Below are 14,736 nucleotides of genomic sequence, written 5' to 3'. Positions count from 1 at the left end.
GTAGTGCGGACTCAACAAGTGCCTAAAATCCTGGTGACTATATAAAATAAATTCATAGAATATGTAAATATTTATGTCTTTGTTAGATACTTTACATATATTTAGAAAACAAAACTTGACTTTGTTGTGTATCATGAAACTGCATCCAGTAATGTCAGATGGCATATATGTCTGTTTTTATTTGCCTTTTCCCACCAGGCTTTATTGACAGATGGTGTTTTAAGATTATTTCACGATTGTCCAATACCATTGCTTACAATTTCCATTTCCTACCTTTCAGTCCAGTTTAATTGACCTCAAAGAACATGCCTCGTCACTGACCTCGTCAGGTTTGAAAAGAGACTCCAAATTAAAATCTCTGGAACTAGCCATAGAACAAAAGAAAGAGGAGTGCAGTAAACTGGAAGCACAGCTGCAAAAGGTATGTGTTGGCTGTGCATCATTTCAGCATTTTGCGCAAAAGATATTGAGTTCCAAAAAAAATGAGTAGCATCTTTAAATATTTTATAGAGTTTCACACTGAATTGAGGACTGAATCAAAGTGATATCATACTTGCAGCATTGTATGTTTCAGAAATGTTTTTTTTCAAATGATTTATTTAGAACAGAGCCAGAATGGAAACCCAAAGCAGTGCTGGCAAATTTTGTCAGACCAGCCCCTATAGGGTGCTTGGCAACACATCACCCTCTAACAGTACCTCTCATTTCTCCATAGCCCCTGTCTCACATGTATTTTATTTGTTTTATAGTTCCTCTCTTGCCAGCATAGGGTGTTGGAGCACTTTACATCACAAACACACAAAGACAATGCGTAAGTAAATCAATGTATAGAAAATGTTACATAAGACAAATGGGGCTACAAGGTGTAGGATTCACGTCATCCATACTGATAGGCTTTTTGTAGGAGTGCATGGTCTGGGGAAGCTAAACTCAGGATTCAGAATGTAACACAGTAGTTAGGGTCAACTTTACTAACAACAATTAATTCAACACAAACCCTTTTTATCAAAATCTGGATAATCAAAGACTGAGGGAAACAACAAACCTTTCTAACCGGTACCATGCAGTTTGTATGCTGCTTTTTGATGGCAGTTCATAGCTCACTTGGCTAGATTATGATTGTAATTTATGAACTTCACAGTAACAAAAGGAACTCTGTGACAAAAGCAGTAACCCACTGAGCTATGTACATAAAATACTGTTCAGTGATCTGCAAGGTACACCTTCTTTGCAGCAGGCATATTACAACTTAGATGAGTGAAAACTGCTACTGGACTAAACTCCTATCTTTCCAGCAGGTACATCAATCACCAGAATTATCATGGCACTTTTATTGTTGCCTGAGAACTATTGGATATACAAGGAACTTTGCAGTGCTTTTAAAACGTCTGCACTGCTATAAAACCACCCCCCCCCCAGTAACAAAAGCGGCCCTACTCTTCTAGCCACCTGGTGGAAACGCCCGATGCCCGGCACAGCCAGTCCGGCCTTGATTTGGAAATACCTTCTGGAAACCAAAAGTTGTGTACATGTATGAATCAGAAAAGATTTTTCTTGTAAATGAAACCAATAATGCTGAGAGCTTGTGCAATGTTAATGAGGATGTTTGTGTTTCAGAAATGTGCCTTTTCACTGTTACAATTCCATTGCTTTCATCTGAATTAAAAAAAAGAGTTCATGTTGCAGAATGTTCACAACCAAAACATCTCGGAATAATACACGGAACATGAAGAATCCTGTAACACACGAACATTAAATGGTCTAAGGAAAAACGCGCATCTTGCACCCTTTGATGTGTGAATTTAGCGCTTATTAAAATGTTACGCAGTTGCGCCTTCTATAATAGATAAAACATAGCAGATGACCTATCAAAGAGAAGGAGCGATACAATTTTTCACAGCAGAGTTCACTTTCTGGAAAAAACTGTTTCTTTAAAACGTTGCGTGTTTGAGACTTCTCCATTACATTTCACCATTTGGTTGCCGTCCTTATATGGTGACAATGTGCAAATATGTTCGAAATAGTTTTCATGTCATTTCGGTATTATCCATGCTTTCTGCTCGCACTCAAACATGCGCCGATGTTGATTAGTCGAAGCATCACACTGTCTTCATGGCACACTTAATTAGGATGGCAGAAAGCGGTGATAATCCTTGAAACTTAGTAATAAAACAAGCATGATAAACTGCGTTATCATCCTCGGAGGCAGCCAGAGAGATGAAGGCTGTGTCGCATTTTTTGTGTTAAAAGCCTGTTTGACATCTTGGCAGGGCAGAATGGATTGTGTTGAAGAGGAGGAGCAGCAGTTGGGCATTGACACGGTTTCAGGAAGGCCTACCCTAAAAATGCAAGATAAAGCACACGGCAATTAGTAATAACTCATCTGTCTCTGTAAACTCAGTTCCGACAACCACCTTCCAGTGACCGTGCTGAGACAAACTGAGTAACAACAACCTACACCAAAACAGTCTGCTCTGGCCTCGCAAGATACAAGAATTAATTTCAGAATATGCCGCCTCGCTGTTGCAAGGAGTTTCCCACACCAGGAGGAGGGGTTTTCTTCAGGGTCTTTTGTTGTTAAAGGCCATGTTTGACATTTTTGGAGCAGTTTGGTGCCATCTTGCTAGTGTAACCTATATATTTACTATTTCGTTTGATCAGTACAGTCGTTTTCTCACTGTACACTGAACAAGACAAAAATTAAAGGGAACAATAGGCGGGGAAGGCAGGAAATAACCAAAGTATCTAGTCCTAGACGACGCAGCTCCTGAACTGTTCTGAGTGAGGTGGAGCGACCACCACACCATCTACAACAACAGTACTACCTACACAGAAAACTAATTTTATGGGGTGGAACATGCTCTACCAGAAGCAAATCATTTTGCAGCCAGGAAATCCACTACTGTAAGACGTTTTAAACAACTAATTGAGTAACAGAAACCCAATAACAATTATAATGGTGGTGCACCACTCATAAGCAATAATCAGATTATATGTAAAGAGAGTCCAATTCTTTTCTAATATGAGTACATCAAGTCTTCTCTTTATTGTCTTCCATTATTTTCTTCCATTTAGGTCTTGGTGCAACATAGTGTACAGACAATGACAACTAATTGAGTATTTTCACTTGAGTTTGAAGAATCTAAAATCAGGGCATGGCTGGAAACGAAATCAGCCCTGGAAACAAATTTCAAGGTGGGCCCACAAAGCTGTTGGCTACAGCTATAATGAGGCTTAGAGAAAGATGAGTGAGGATGTGGCGTAAGGTCCAGAGCAACTGTCTTTGTAGCTTGGGAACCAGGTTTGAGTCTCGGCATCCACTAAACATCCTGTGATTCTGGGAAAATCACTTGATCTCCCTGTGCCTACCAAAAATGGATGTGCCCTTGTGTAACATAACTGGGGCTCATGTAAAGTGCTCCAGTACCTTGGGGTTGAGTTTGTGCTATATAAAACTGCAAAACAAATTGTAACCGACCCATCACTGAAAGCAGCCCTGTAGCCTGCAGCCCAGTGTGAAAATATCTGTTTAAAACAGTATTAAAATCATTGTTTCTAAAGTATACCATTGCTATGTGGCTACTGCTTGCTCAGCAAGTTCACCAAATAAAGAAAAGTATTACTTAGTGCTCTTGAGGATTGTTAGGCATCAGGAGGATGCACCAGAAATCGATCACAAGAGCATGAATGCTGGGATCCAACCAGTTATCTAATTGGTGCACTCTATATAAAGCGTGGTCTGAAGGACAGATATGGTCTTTTCTTCTTTGAATTGAGTGTGAATAAGGACTGTAGGAAAGCTGTAGTCTATTGTTAGAAATGGGGTATTTGGTTGACAGTCAGGTTACCCCCTGTTCAAGCAAGGACCCTCACTCTAGTCAGGGTAAAAGAGAATCACCCTCAGCTAACCCCTACTTACCCCCTTGGTAGCTTGGCAGAGCAGTAGGCTTAACTTCAGAGTGCTAAGTGTAAAGTATTTGTACCAACACACACAGTAACTTAATGAAAACACCACAAAATGACACAACACAGGTTTAGAAAAATAGGAAATATTTATTTAAACAAAACAAGACCAAAATGACAAAAAAGTTATGAATTTTTAAAGATTAAACTAAAAAATAGCGCTTAGAAACACAAAATGCTTCGATGAGCTGTTAACACGGCGTCGTGACGGAGTCGTTCCCAACAAGCCAACCCCAGCGGCGCCGGACATGGTGTCGTGTAGACCCCCCCAAGTACAGTACCTTTGGTGAAGTGTGAAAACAAGTTGATGCACGACGTCGGGGATCGCAGTGTCTGTGCGAAATGTTGAATCCGTGCACTTCGAGCGGCGTCGGTCACGACGTGGTGCGGCGACTTCCAGGGAGTCGCGGACTTCAGCGGGGCTGCAGCGGCGTCAGGCCTGCGAAGGTCGTTGCGTTCCAGCGAAGATCACGGAGTCGGTTGCAGGCGGCGTCACCGGATTCAGCAGCAGCGGCGGCGGTCCGAAGTCGTCCGAAGTCGATTTCCTTGGATTTCCACCAGCGTTCCTTTCAAGGGCCCAGGGACTGGATAGGGCACCACTTGTCAGAGCAGGCGTATCTCCAGAGACTCCAGGTACTGGCAGAGAGAAGTCTTTACTGTCCCTGAGACTTCAAACAACAGGAGGCAAGCTCTAAATCAAGCCCTTGGAGATTTCTCCACAAGATGGAAGGCACACAAAGTCCAGTCTTCGCCCTCTTACTCTGGCAGAAGCAGCAACTGCAGGGTAGCTCCACAAAGCACAGTCACAGTCACTTCTCCTCAGCTCTTCAGCTCCAGGCAGAGGTTCCTCTTGTTTCCAGAAGTGTTCTAAAGTCTGTGGTTTTGGGTGCCCTTCTTATATCCAATCTCCCCTTTGAAGTAGGCCTACTTCAAAGTAAAGTCTCTTTTGAATGTGAGATCCTGCCGTGCCCAGGCCAGGCCCCAGACACTCACCAGGGGGTCGGAGACTGCATTGTGTGAGGACAGGCACAACCCTTTCAGGTGTGACCACTCCTCCCCTCCCTCCTAGCACAGATGGCTCGGCAGGAAATGCAGACTACATCCCAGCTCCTTTTGCGTCACTGTCTAGTGTGAGGTGGAACCAGCCCAACTGTCAAACTGTCCCAGGCAGGGAATCCACAAACAGGCAGAGTCACAGAAATGGTATAAGGAAGAAAATGCTCACTTTTCAAAAGTGGCATTTTCAAACACACAATCTTAAAATCAACTTTACTAAAAGATGTATTTCTAAATTGTGAGCTCAGAGACCCCAAACTCCACATGTCCACCCGCTCCCAAAGGGAATCTACACTTTAATCAGATTTAAAGGTAGCCCCCATGTTAACCTATGAGAAGGACAGACCTTGCAACCGTGAAAAACGAATTTAGCAATATTTCACTGTCAGGACATATAAACACATTACAAGATGTCCTACCTTAACCATACAATGCACCCTTCCCTTGGGCTACATAGGGCCTACCTTAGGGGTGCCTTATCAGTAAGAAAAGGGAAGGTTTGGGCCTGGCAAGTGGGTACACTTGCCAAGTCGGATTTACAGTTAAAACTGCACACACAGGCACTGCAGTGGCAGGTCTGAGACATGATTACAGAGCTACTTGTGTGGGTGGCAAAACCAGTTCTGCAGTCCCACTAGTAGCATTTGATTTACAGGCCCTGGCACCTCTAGTGCACTTTAGTAGGGACTTACTAGTAAATCAAATATGCCAATCATGGATAAACCAATCACATATAATTTACACAAAGAGCATATGCACTTTAGCACTGGTTAGCAGTGATGAAGTGCTGAGTTCAAAAGCCAACAGCAACAGGTCAGAAAAAATTAGGAGGCAAAAAGATTGGGGATGACCCTGCATAAGCAAAAAAGTCCAACACCTATATAATGCCTTCAGTATAGAAATGGTGTATGCATTCCCATTGTTGAATTTATAAATAAATGGATATTAATAACCACCATCAGGACTTTTGGCCTTTTTGCTATTCATGTTGGACTGCTAGGAGGTTTCATCAGGTTCAAAAGGATGTCAGTCCCCAGGAACACAATTGAGACAGCCCTTCCTGAGTTTTGTACCCTTGAAAGGACAGTGCTGAAGACCAGGGTAAGTTACAAGATTTATTTCATAGGATTTATCCATACAACAGGAGCAAAGCTATCCCTCAGCCAGCTCAACCATAACTGACTTAACTGGAATGTTTGCAAGTCATAAGGAACACAGAATGCAAGCTAATCTCACACTATATATATTTTTTTACATACGATCCTAGCCTTATAGGCTTTCAAAGCACAACACATCTCCCCCCTTGCAAATAACCAATAAACTGGAAACAAAAATGCACTGGGAATATTCCACTTGCTTACACAAATGTACGTACAAGTGGATAACAATAATACCATAAATATAGGTGACATGGTTTTGAACAAAATCTCTCAAATATGCAGGAGGTCTGCGATTCCTAACACTTTTCAAAGTATGATTCCAGTCACTTGCCGCACCATCTCCTACACCTAATACTGGACCATTACTTGGTCTTTCAGAGGACCAGTTTAAATCCCCAACCACCATTAACATGAAAGCACTGTTGCCCTGCTCCTCACCAACCCAACTTTGATCGCCTCTCTGGTATAGAACCACACGTCTATTGTTCCAGTTCTCCCCATTGTCCAAGGCAGGAGAAAAACGATGAACATATTTGACTTTATATGGCCCTCTAAATTTCGATAGTGCTTACTGAGGACAACAAATCTTCACTCAATCACCCACTTGAAATCGTGGAATATGTTTCTGGTCTTGACTACACTGTCCCCTCTGCTTGACTGAAAACATTTTTGCCCAGATTTATGTAGGCCTAGCGCCATTCCAATGCCACATTAGTGTCATTTGTTTATGCTTATGTGGCGTTGGAAGGCTACAAACAATGCGCCATATTTACAAAGTGGTGCTACGCTTTCATTGCACCACTTAGTAACCCCTTGTGCTCCATTATGCCTGCGTCAGGCATAATGTATGGAATGGGGGCATTCCAGCGCTAGTGGGGACGAAAATATGCCACAAAGAAATCAAAGAGATTTCTTTGCGTCATTTTTATCTGCATTTTTTAATGCCTGCTAAAAGCAGGTGTTAAAAAGTGGCTCCCATTGTGTTCAATGGGCCTCTGGTGCTTTGCAAGATTAGTGTTATCATTTTTGTCGCTAATCCTGCAAAGCACCGGACTAGCATAAACAATTATGAAGATAGTCCCCCTGACTACTGCCATTGTGCGCCGTATTTTAAACATGGTGGCTTTAGGGTGGCGCTAAGGGGCACAAGAAAAGTGGTGCTGCACTAGGTGCAGCACCACTTTTAATAAATCTGCCCCTATGTCTTTCATCTAAGGAGGAACTCATTTGGTGCCTGACACCCTTCCCCTCATCAAATCAAAAAGGGTCCTTTGAGTGACCTCATGAACAGTTGTGCGGTAAGCAGCTATCATGTTCTTCAACATACCCCCAACTTCACTTCCTCCTTTTACAACCATTTGAATAGTACCTTTGACCATACGGTTTGCCCTTTCCGCAAGACCGTTGCTTTGGGGGTTGCAAAATGAGGTGTGATTATGCACATTTCCACATGACTCAAAAAAGTCTCATTTCCCATGAAATTAACTGTTTTCTATTACCAGTTATTGTAACATTAGGAATACCTGCCTCGAAAGAAGATTTCCTTCAACATTGTAATGGTGGCTCTAGAAGTAATCTCCTTCATAAATTGCACAATTAACCACTTTGAATGAACGTGGCATATCTTCATTCACTGCTCAGTTTGTGCACAGGGCCAGTGAAATCTGTACTTACTGTGTGCCATAGTTTACCTGGATCTGGTATGGGACCCATGTCTGATTTTGAACCCACCTTTAATCTTTTTTCTCCTTCTTTGCACACTGCACAGCTCTTAACCCGTTTATGCACATGTTCATCCATCATGGGCCACCACGAATTCTTTCTCAACCTTTTCTTGGTTTTAGTTTGCCAAAGTTGCCCCTTGTGTGCCATTTCTTTCAAATTTTCTTTGAGACCACTTAGTGGCAAAAACTTCTCACCTCTCACCAACACCATGTCATCACAAAAAGATAATTCCTCAAGAACTTTTAAGTAGGGTCTGACAAACACTGACATTGTACTCTCGCTTCTACTGCCCAATACCAACAAGTGTTTCACGTCTCTGATTACAGAATCCAATGCCATCTCTTCGACCCATTCATCTCTTGTAAAAGGCACACATACTTCCTTGTTACAACACATACTGTATTGAAACTCCTGCACCCTCTTTTTCTTTGGCTAATACTGCTGGCCCATCCACAATTTGCAGAGCCAATGACAACCTTGACAAGCAATCAGCTTGAAAATTATTTCACCCCTTAATGTGCTCAGTGACATAGCAATATACCTGAGGTCTTGCTGCTAGTCTTGCCAGTCTAGCTGATCCATTGCTTGCTCCCTCCACAAACTAGACCTTAACTAAAGGTCTGTGATCAGTGCGAAGGAGGAACTTTGTACCCCACTGGTAAGTGCTGAAGTACTCTGCTCCCCAACTTCTGCCAATGCTTCACATTCAATTACTGAATAATTCATCTCTGAGGTGGTCAATGTGCGGGAGGTAAACGCAGCGGTTCTTTCCTTTTTGTTGTGAATTTGAGACATCACTACCCCAATGCCTGAAGCACTGGCATCTGCCATAAGTATGGATTTCAATCTGGTGTCAAATGGCATCAAAATACCTGTATTGCAAATATGATTCTTAATCGCCTCAAAACAATCCTGTTGCTCTTTCCCCCAATTAAAGGTAACTCCTTTTCTCAAAATGAGTCTTAAAAACTCTGTTTTGTAAGGACATTTTTCTACAAATTTTCCGTAATATTCAATGAGACCCAGAAAGGACCTCAGCATTTCTTTGTCTGTGGGTGAATGAGTCAATTTGACAGCACTCAGCAAACTGACCTTTGGGTTTAACTCCCCCCACCAAAATGCTGTATCCCAGGTAATCTACTTGTTGCACTAAGAAGTTACATTTCAGTCCTGAAAATATATAATGTTATTCATGCCTTTGAACACTTGAGCCATCATTCTTTGGAAACCACTTGCTTCTGAGCAAAGTCCAAAGGGCATCCAAGTGAATTGAAAGGTGCTGTGCATAGTGATACATGCAGTAAGTGCTTTTAAATCCTCATGTAATTTAGTTTGGTGGTAGGCATTCTTCAAATCAAGTTTGGAAAAATACCTACCACCACCCAAAGCCAATAATAATTTATTGATATTCGGTAAAGGCACATATCAACCACTGCATTCTGATTAAGTGATCTCAAGTCTATACAAAATCTGTACCGTCCATCAGATTTCTCTGTAATGACACTGGAGACATCAAACTGGATGCCTTCACGGGTTCAATGAGTCCATTTAACAACATCGCTTCGAACAGATCCTTCATTGAAGCTTGGGCAACCAACGGGACTCTTCTCACTTTGTGCTGAAGAGGCACAGCATCTTGTTTCAGCACAATTTTTTGGACATTCTCCTTGAGAAGGACTAATTATTCTCTAAATGCATCCTGTGCTTCATCTATATATCTGCTTATGCTACTCCATCAACTGCCATCAATTGATGAGCCCCGCTTTGGGTTATGATGATGTTAAGATCAAACCGGTGGTCCCATTTTGCTATTGGAGGCCCATGGTCTGCTACATTCACTTTTGTTTGTCTGCCTCCAAATTGTATACTTGCTACCAAATAACCCACCAGGTTGATTGCCTCCCTTTGATATCCACCTGAATTGATATCTTTGGGTAATACGTTAATTCCTGAACAGTACTCTTGGGGGATGATAGTGTACATTGAACCACAGTCTATCACGAGTTCAACACTATTGCCATTGATCACAAATGCTGCACTGGGCCGTGTCCATTTGCTATTTGCCTTGCTGGTGCCTTCCACTCAAAGGATGAGATTTTCATTGATTCTCCCACCACACTTTTTGTCATGATGCTTCTCATTTACAGTAGGCGCTTTAAATTTAGAACTTTGTTTCCAAACTAACACAAAGTGGCCTCTGCTCTCACACTCCTGGTGCAGTTCTAAACATTTCTTGTGCGATGCAGTATGGAAATTACTTCACAATAATAACATGTTTTGTTAAGTGACTTTGATTTTCCAAAGGTGTTACTCGATTTGATTACTGCCCCCACATCAGATTCATTTTTAGATACGTTAGATACTTCACTGCCTCCAATATTCTTCTTCTCCAAATCCCTCTTACACAATGGAGATTATTCTAGAACTTTGGCCACTTCTATGGCGTCCTTCAAGGACATATTTTATGCAGCCCATAACCGTTCCTGAATCTTCTTACTCATGCACTGAACAAAGAGTTGATCACAAACAAGCTCATTGGTCACTGCGCCAATACACTTTATAGACAATTCTCTAAGCTTCGCTACAAATTCCTCTATAGTTTAAATTTCTGCCTGAGGACACGTATAGAATAAATATCTATTCAATACCAAATTAATCTCTTTCACAAACCTGTGTTTAAGGTATATACACATCTTCAATGTGAACACCATTAGGTTCTGTATAGACAAGGAGATATTTGAAGATTCGTTGACCTTCTTTCCCAAGTGTGTTCAAGAGTAAGACTTTCTTTCTCACAGCACTAAACACCCACCCATCCAGTGATTCTATGTAAGTCTCAAACATTCCTATCTAGTCTTCCTACTCCACATTAGGTGGACCAGATTGATCAAGAAAGAGAGGAGGAGTAACAATTGGACCATGTGTCTGCATAATGAACTAACATGGAGCTCCACTAGAAATAAAAAAAAATATGACTTCTAGTGGCTATCCTACTTTTGGAAAATAACTAGAATAATCTTCTGTTAAAAGAATGGGTTTATTATGGTAAATAAAAATACTCTACCACACTCTTAGTAGTAATAGTAACACGCTCCTCAATGGTTTCAAATGTAATATTATTGAGTAGTCAATACTGCACCAGTAGAATAGGTGTGCACATCACCAATATATCACCGACGTGAAGTTCAATGATGCACAATGAGAATAGGTGTGCACATCACAGTTATGTTACAGATGTAAGGTGGAATTAGCCAAAGAGCCCTGAGAAAGGGTGGATGCTCTGTTCATCTGATGACAATAATGGTTGTCACTGAGAAAATGAACTTCACGCCGTACACACATTGAAAACAAAAACGTATGGCACTCCAGGAAATTGGTGTGCATGTCACCACAACATGCTGCGTGCAAATTCCTGTTAGTGCGTGATCATACTGTGTGTGTCGCTCCTATTATGCGTAAGCATGTGCATCTCTATAATGTGATCGGACATAATCCCAATGTAAAATGGCGGTGAAGTTGATGGTGCGAGGATGTCAACGATGCAGAATGCTCCCAATGCAAAGCGTCAAGATTGTTGCTAATATACACGTACGAGCTGCGCGTTCTCACTGTTCTCATTCTTCTTCCATGCACTTAACTGATTCTTGTGGATGGATCAGTACAAATACCTCCAGAGGACCAGAGCTGCACAAAGAAGACATAGACCTAAATCTGACATGCACTATTGCAGGCCGTAACAGCGTGTACAAAGCTAGTGCACCACACAGCTGGGTTCATAGTTGCCCCACGGCCTTGCAGGGACATGCTGGCCAACTCATTGCCAAATTCTTGTACACCCGAAAGGACAGTGCTGAAGACTAGGGTAAGTTACAAGATTTATTTCATAGTATTTATCCCTACGACAGGAGCTCAGCTAGCCCTTGGCCAGCTCAACCATAACCTACTTCACTGGAATGTTTGCGAGCCATAAGGAACACAGAATGTAGACTATTCTCACACTCCATTTTCTTACATATGATTCTAGCCTTACAGCCTTTCAGCACTGAGGCCGAGACTTTTTCTGCCATTAGCACCTGAGAGGGTTGCAGTGCCTGCATGGAAACCTAGATAGCTTCTGTGTAGTCTGAATGAAGATGAAATGGCAGATGTGAGACTGCGGGGGCCATTAGCTGTCCAGCACCACACAGTGTAATGCCCTTAGTGTAGAGATGTATCTACTCTGCATGTTTCCATTGGTTTTTGGTACTTTGGACATCTGACCTTTGGTATGGGCTGGGACCAGGTAGATTGTAAAGTATTCTGGGCTTTTGTTGTTTAGTCCTGCAGGTAAAGCTCACACTATCAGGGCACTCTGCCATCACTGAAACCTGTTACATTACAAAGGGCCTGATTTAGATATTGGTGGATGGTCACTACGGTGACAGGTATCCCACCCACCAAAATCTAAATCCCATTATTTCCTACAGGATTTAGATTTTGGCGGATGGGATATCCGTCCCCGCTATAATGGAGTAACCCATCTGCCAATTTCTAAATCAAGCCCTAAGTGATTCCTCTTAAATCAGCAGTCTTCTTAGTTTGGTGTTACCCCCCAAGCTGTTTAGGGGATTGTTCTGATAACTGTGAAGCAGATTGTGAAATCCCCAGCTTTTCTATTCAAGTTGATGCCTCCTGCATTTTGGTGGCTGTTGAAAAAAATTATACTTTCCTAGTAACGAGATTTGCAGATTTGGTCAATGTAATGATATAATTTATCCTCCTGAAACTTCACATCTGTTACTAGTTTCGAGCTATCTAATTTGGATTTGTGACATTTGAAATGTGGGTTCTCTGTGTGCCTTTTCCAGCTGCTATGGCCTAGTTGCCATACTTCCTGGCAAGAAATATCAAAGGGAGCCCATAAAATAGTTAAGAAGCATGGAGGGAACATAACTTGACATCACAGTTTAGTTATTTTAGTTAATTTTACGAGGAGGGCTTTGCCAAAGACAGTGACACCTTTCTCTGAAACCCTTCCTAAGATAGTGTTATAGACAGTGCTGGAATCCCTTTGAGTGGAGTAGAGTAAACTGGTTGGTAATGTGTGGCCTTTGGGTCTCACAGAGAAGGGGACTTGCACTAAGCTGCCATCTTGCATCATGTTTCAGAAATCGGGGATCATGTCTCCAGACCTGGTACACAGGGATATTTAGATCCAGGTCTGCATGGAATTATTACTCCTAGAAGAATCATACTTCAAGAATATGTGTCCCAGTGAGCTGCAAAGGGGCCAGAGAGACATGTTGACCACAAAGAACCCAAAATCAAATAAACAGCCTTCTGAAAATCAAGTCCTAGCAAAGTTAAGTGGAATCCGTTGAACAGAAATTATTCCCAAGGATATTGGAAGTGTCACACCCATTTTGCCAAGAGGGCTGCGTGTAATTCACCCTTAGGTCTGGATATATTGCTACTATATGGAATGTTCCACTACATTCCCATTACAGGAGGAGCAGTGTGCATAAACATAAGGCAACTTACATGGATCTATCCTTATAGCTTAGTTGAAACACCCTTTTGGCTGGCTTGGGGTCTTTTGGTACACATAGGATATAACTATTTTATTGTTTTATTTACAAATTTCCTCAAAATGTTATCAATGTTATTCTTGCTAACTATTTAATTTGTTAATATCTTTATTACCATTTTGAAGTATTTTGCTTTTCTACTTTGTTTTTTTAATGTGTAAGGTTGAAAGGCATCTGGTCCTTGACTGCTGTTTGCCTTGTCTTTGAAGTTTCCTTGTCATTTTTACTTTTTGGCTCACTTTGAGCCACTCAAGTGACCCCAAACCCGCAGATCTGGTGCACCACAGTGGCATCCTGGTTGTTTTGTATAGTTGGTGAAACCTAGTGGCTGCGAAGAATACACCCTGGCCCCCCCAAACACTTTCCAGAGGCCCTGATAGGTAGCAGTACTTTGTAGTTGTTCGGGGCAGTAGCTATACCCAGGGACTAGCCTTCCAGACTCCACATTCAAATGTATTACAGACACCCGTGAGAAACAATTCACAAACATCGCGTTGCTTTTATCATACTGCTTGTGACCAAACACTTAAGACAAAATAAAACTGATTCTAATCACATTTGGTGCAGTGATTGGTTTGTTTGTCTTCCAGTTGGTGCAGTGATTGGTTTGTTTGTCTTCCAATTACTGTGAAAAAGAAATAATGAGTGCAAGAAGAAAGCTGGCTGCTGCTCACTGAAACACAAACAAGCATTTCCAATACAATGAGTCTCGCTTTTGCTTGAGTTAGAGCTATTAGTGTTGTAAGTTCCTAAATGGACTTTTCTTGCCACGTAAATCAAAAATGAAAAATAAAACAATTGATGTAAGCAAGCCTATTCAGAACACCACGGCCACCATGAGCACCAAGTAGACACACAAAAGGAAAAAGAAGTTCACTTACAGTCAGACAATCGGCAAATGTGCAATTATCCATGTAACAGGGTCGATGGCCAAGGCAGTAACAAAATTGTCCCAAGGAGGGACAAACGTAAAGCATTTACCAATGTTAACAAAGTATTTTTGACAGGCAAGTCCACAAACACATGAAAGTGGTGGGCATGAGGTGGGTGTGGTTAAAAGCCCACAGAAATACCAACACATTGGAAAAGCAGCGCTTGCACGCTGCTATGCTCAATTTAAAAATAGGAGAAATGGGAAATCATGATTTTTGGTCAGTTTCAATGGTCAAATTTGTCTAATTGGCCACATATCGGACCAAAGTGCCTTATGCTAGCTGGATTTGTACATCGCATTGTTGCATTTTTTGCCCTGGATTCATAATGAC

General features: G+C 41.7%; 1 protein-coding gene across 2 annotated transcripts in view; it reads left to right on the top strand.

Annotated features, from left to right (window-relative positions):
* The window catches only part of ERC2 (ELKS/RAB6-interacting/CAST family member 2), a 2,244,592-nt gene that overhangs the window by 1,352,611 nt on the left and 877,245 nt on the right, over positions 1–14,736 (top strand). For both annotated transcript variants that reach the window (XM_069206453.1, XM_069206452.1), the window contains one exon: positions 281–421. In XM_069206453.1, coding sequence (XP_069062554.1) covers positions 281–421 — 141 coding nt within the window. The remainder of the gene's footprint in view (positions 1–280; positions 422–14,736) is intronic.

This window comes from Pleurodeles waltl, chromosome 9 (assembly GCF_031143425.1).
Source record: "Pleurodeles waltl isolate 20211129_DDA chromosome 9, aPleWal1.hap1.20221129, whole genome shotgun sequence".
Classification (NCBI taxonomy): Eukaryota; Metazoa; Chordata; class Amphibia; order Caudata; family Salamandridae; genus Pleurodeles; species Pleurodeles waltl.
This window is presented reverse-complemented; position numbering and strand designations above follow the sequence as displayed.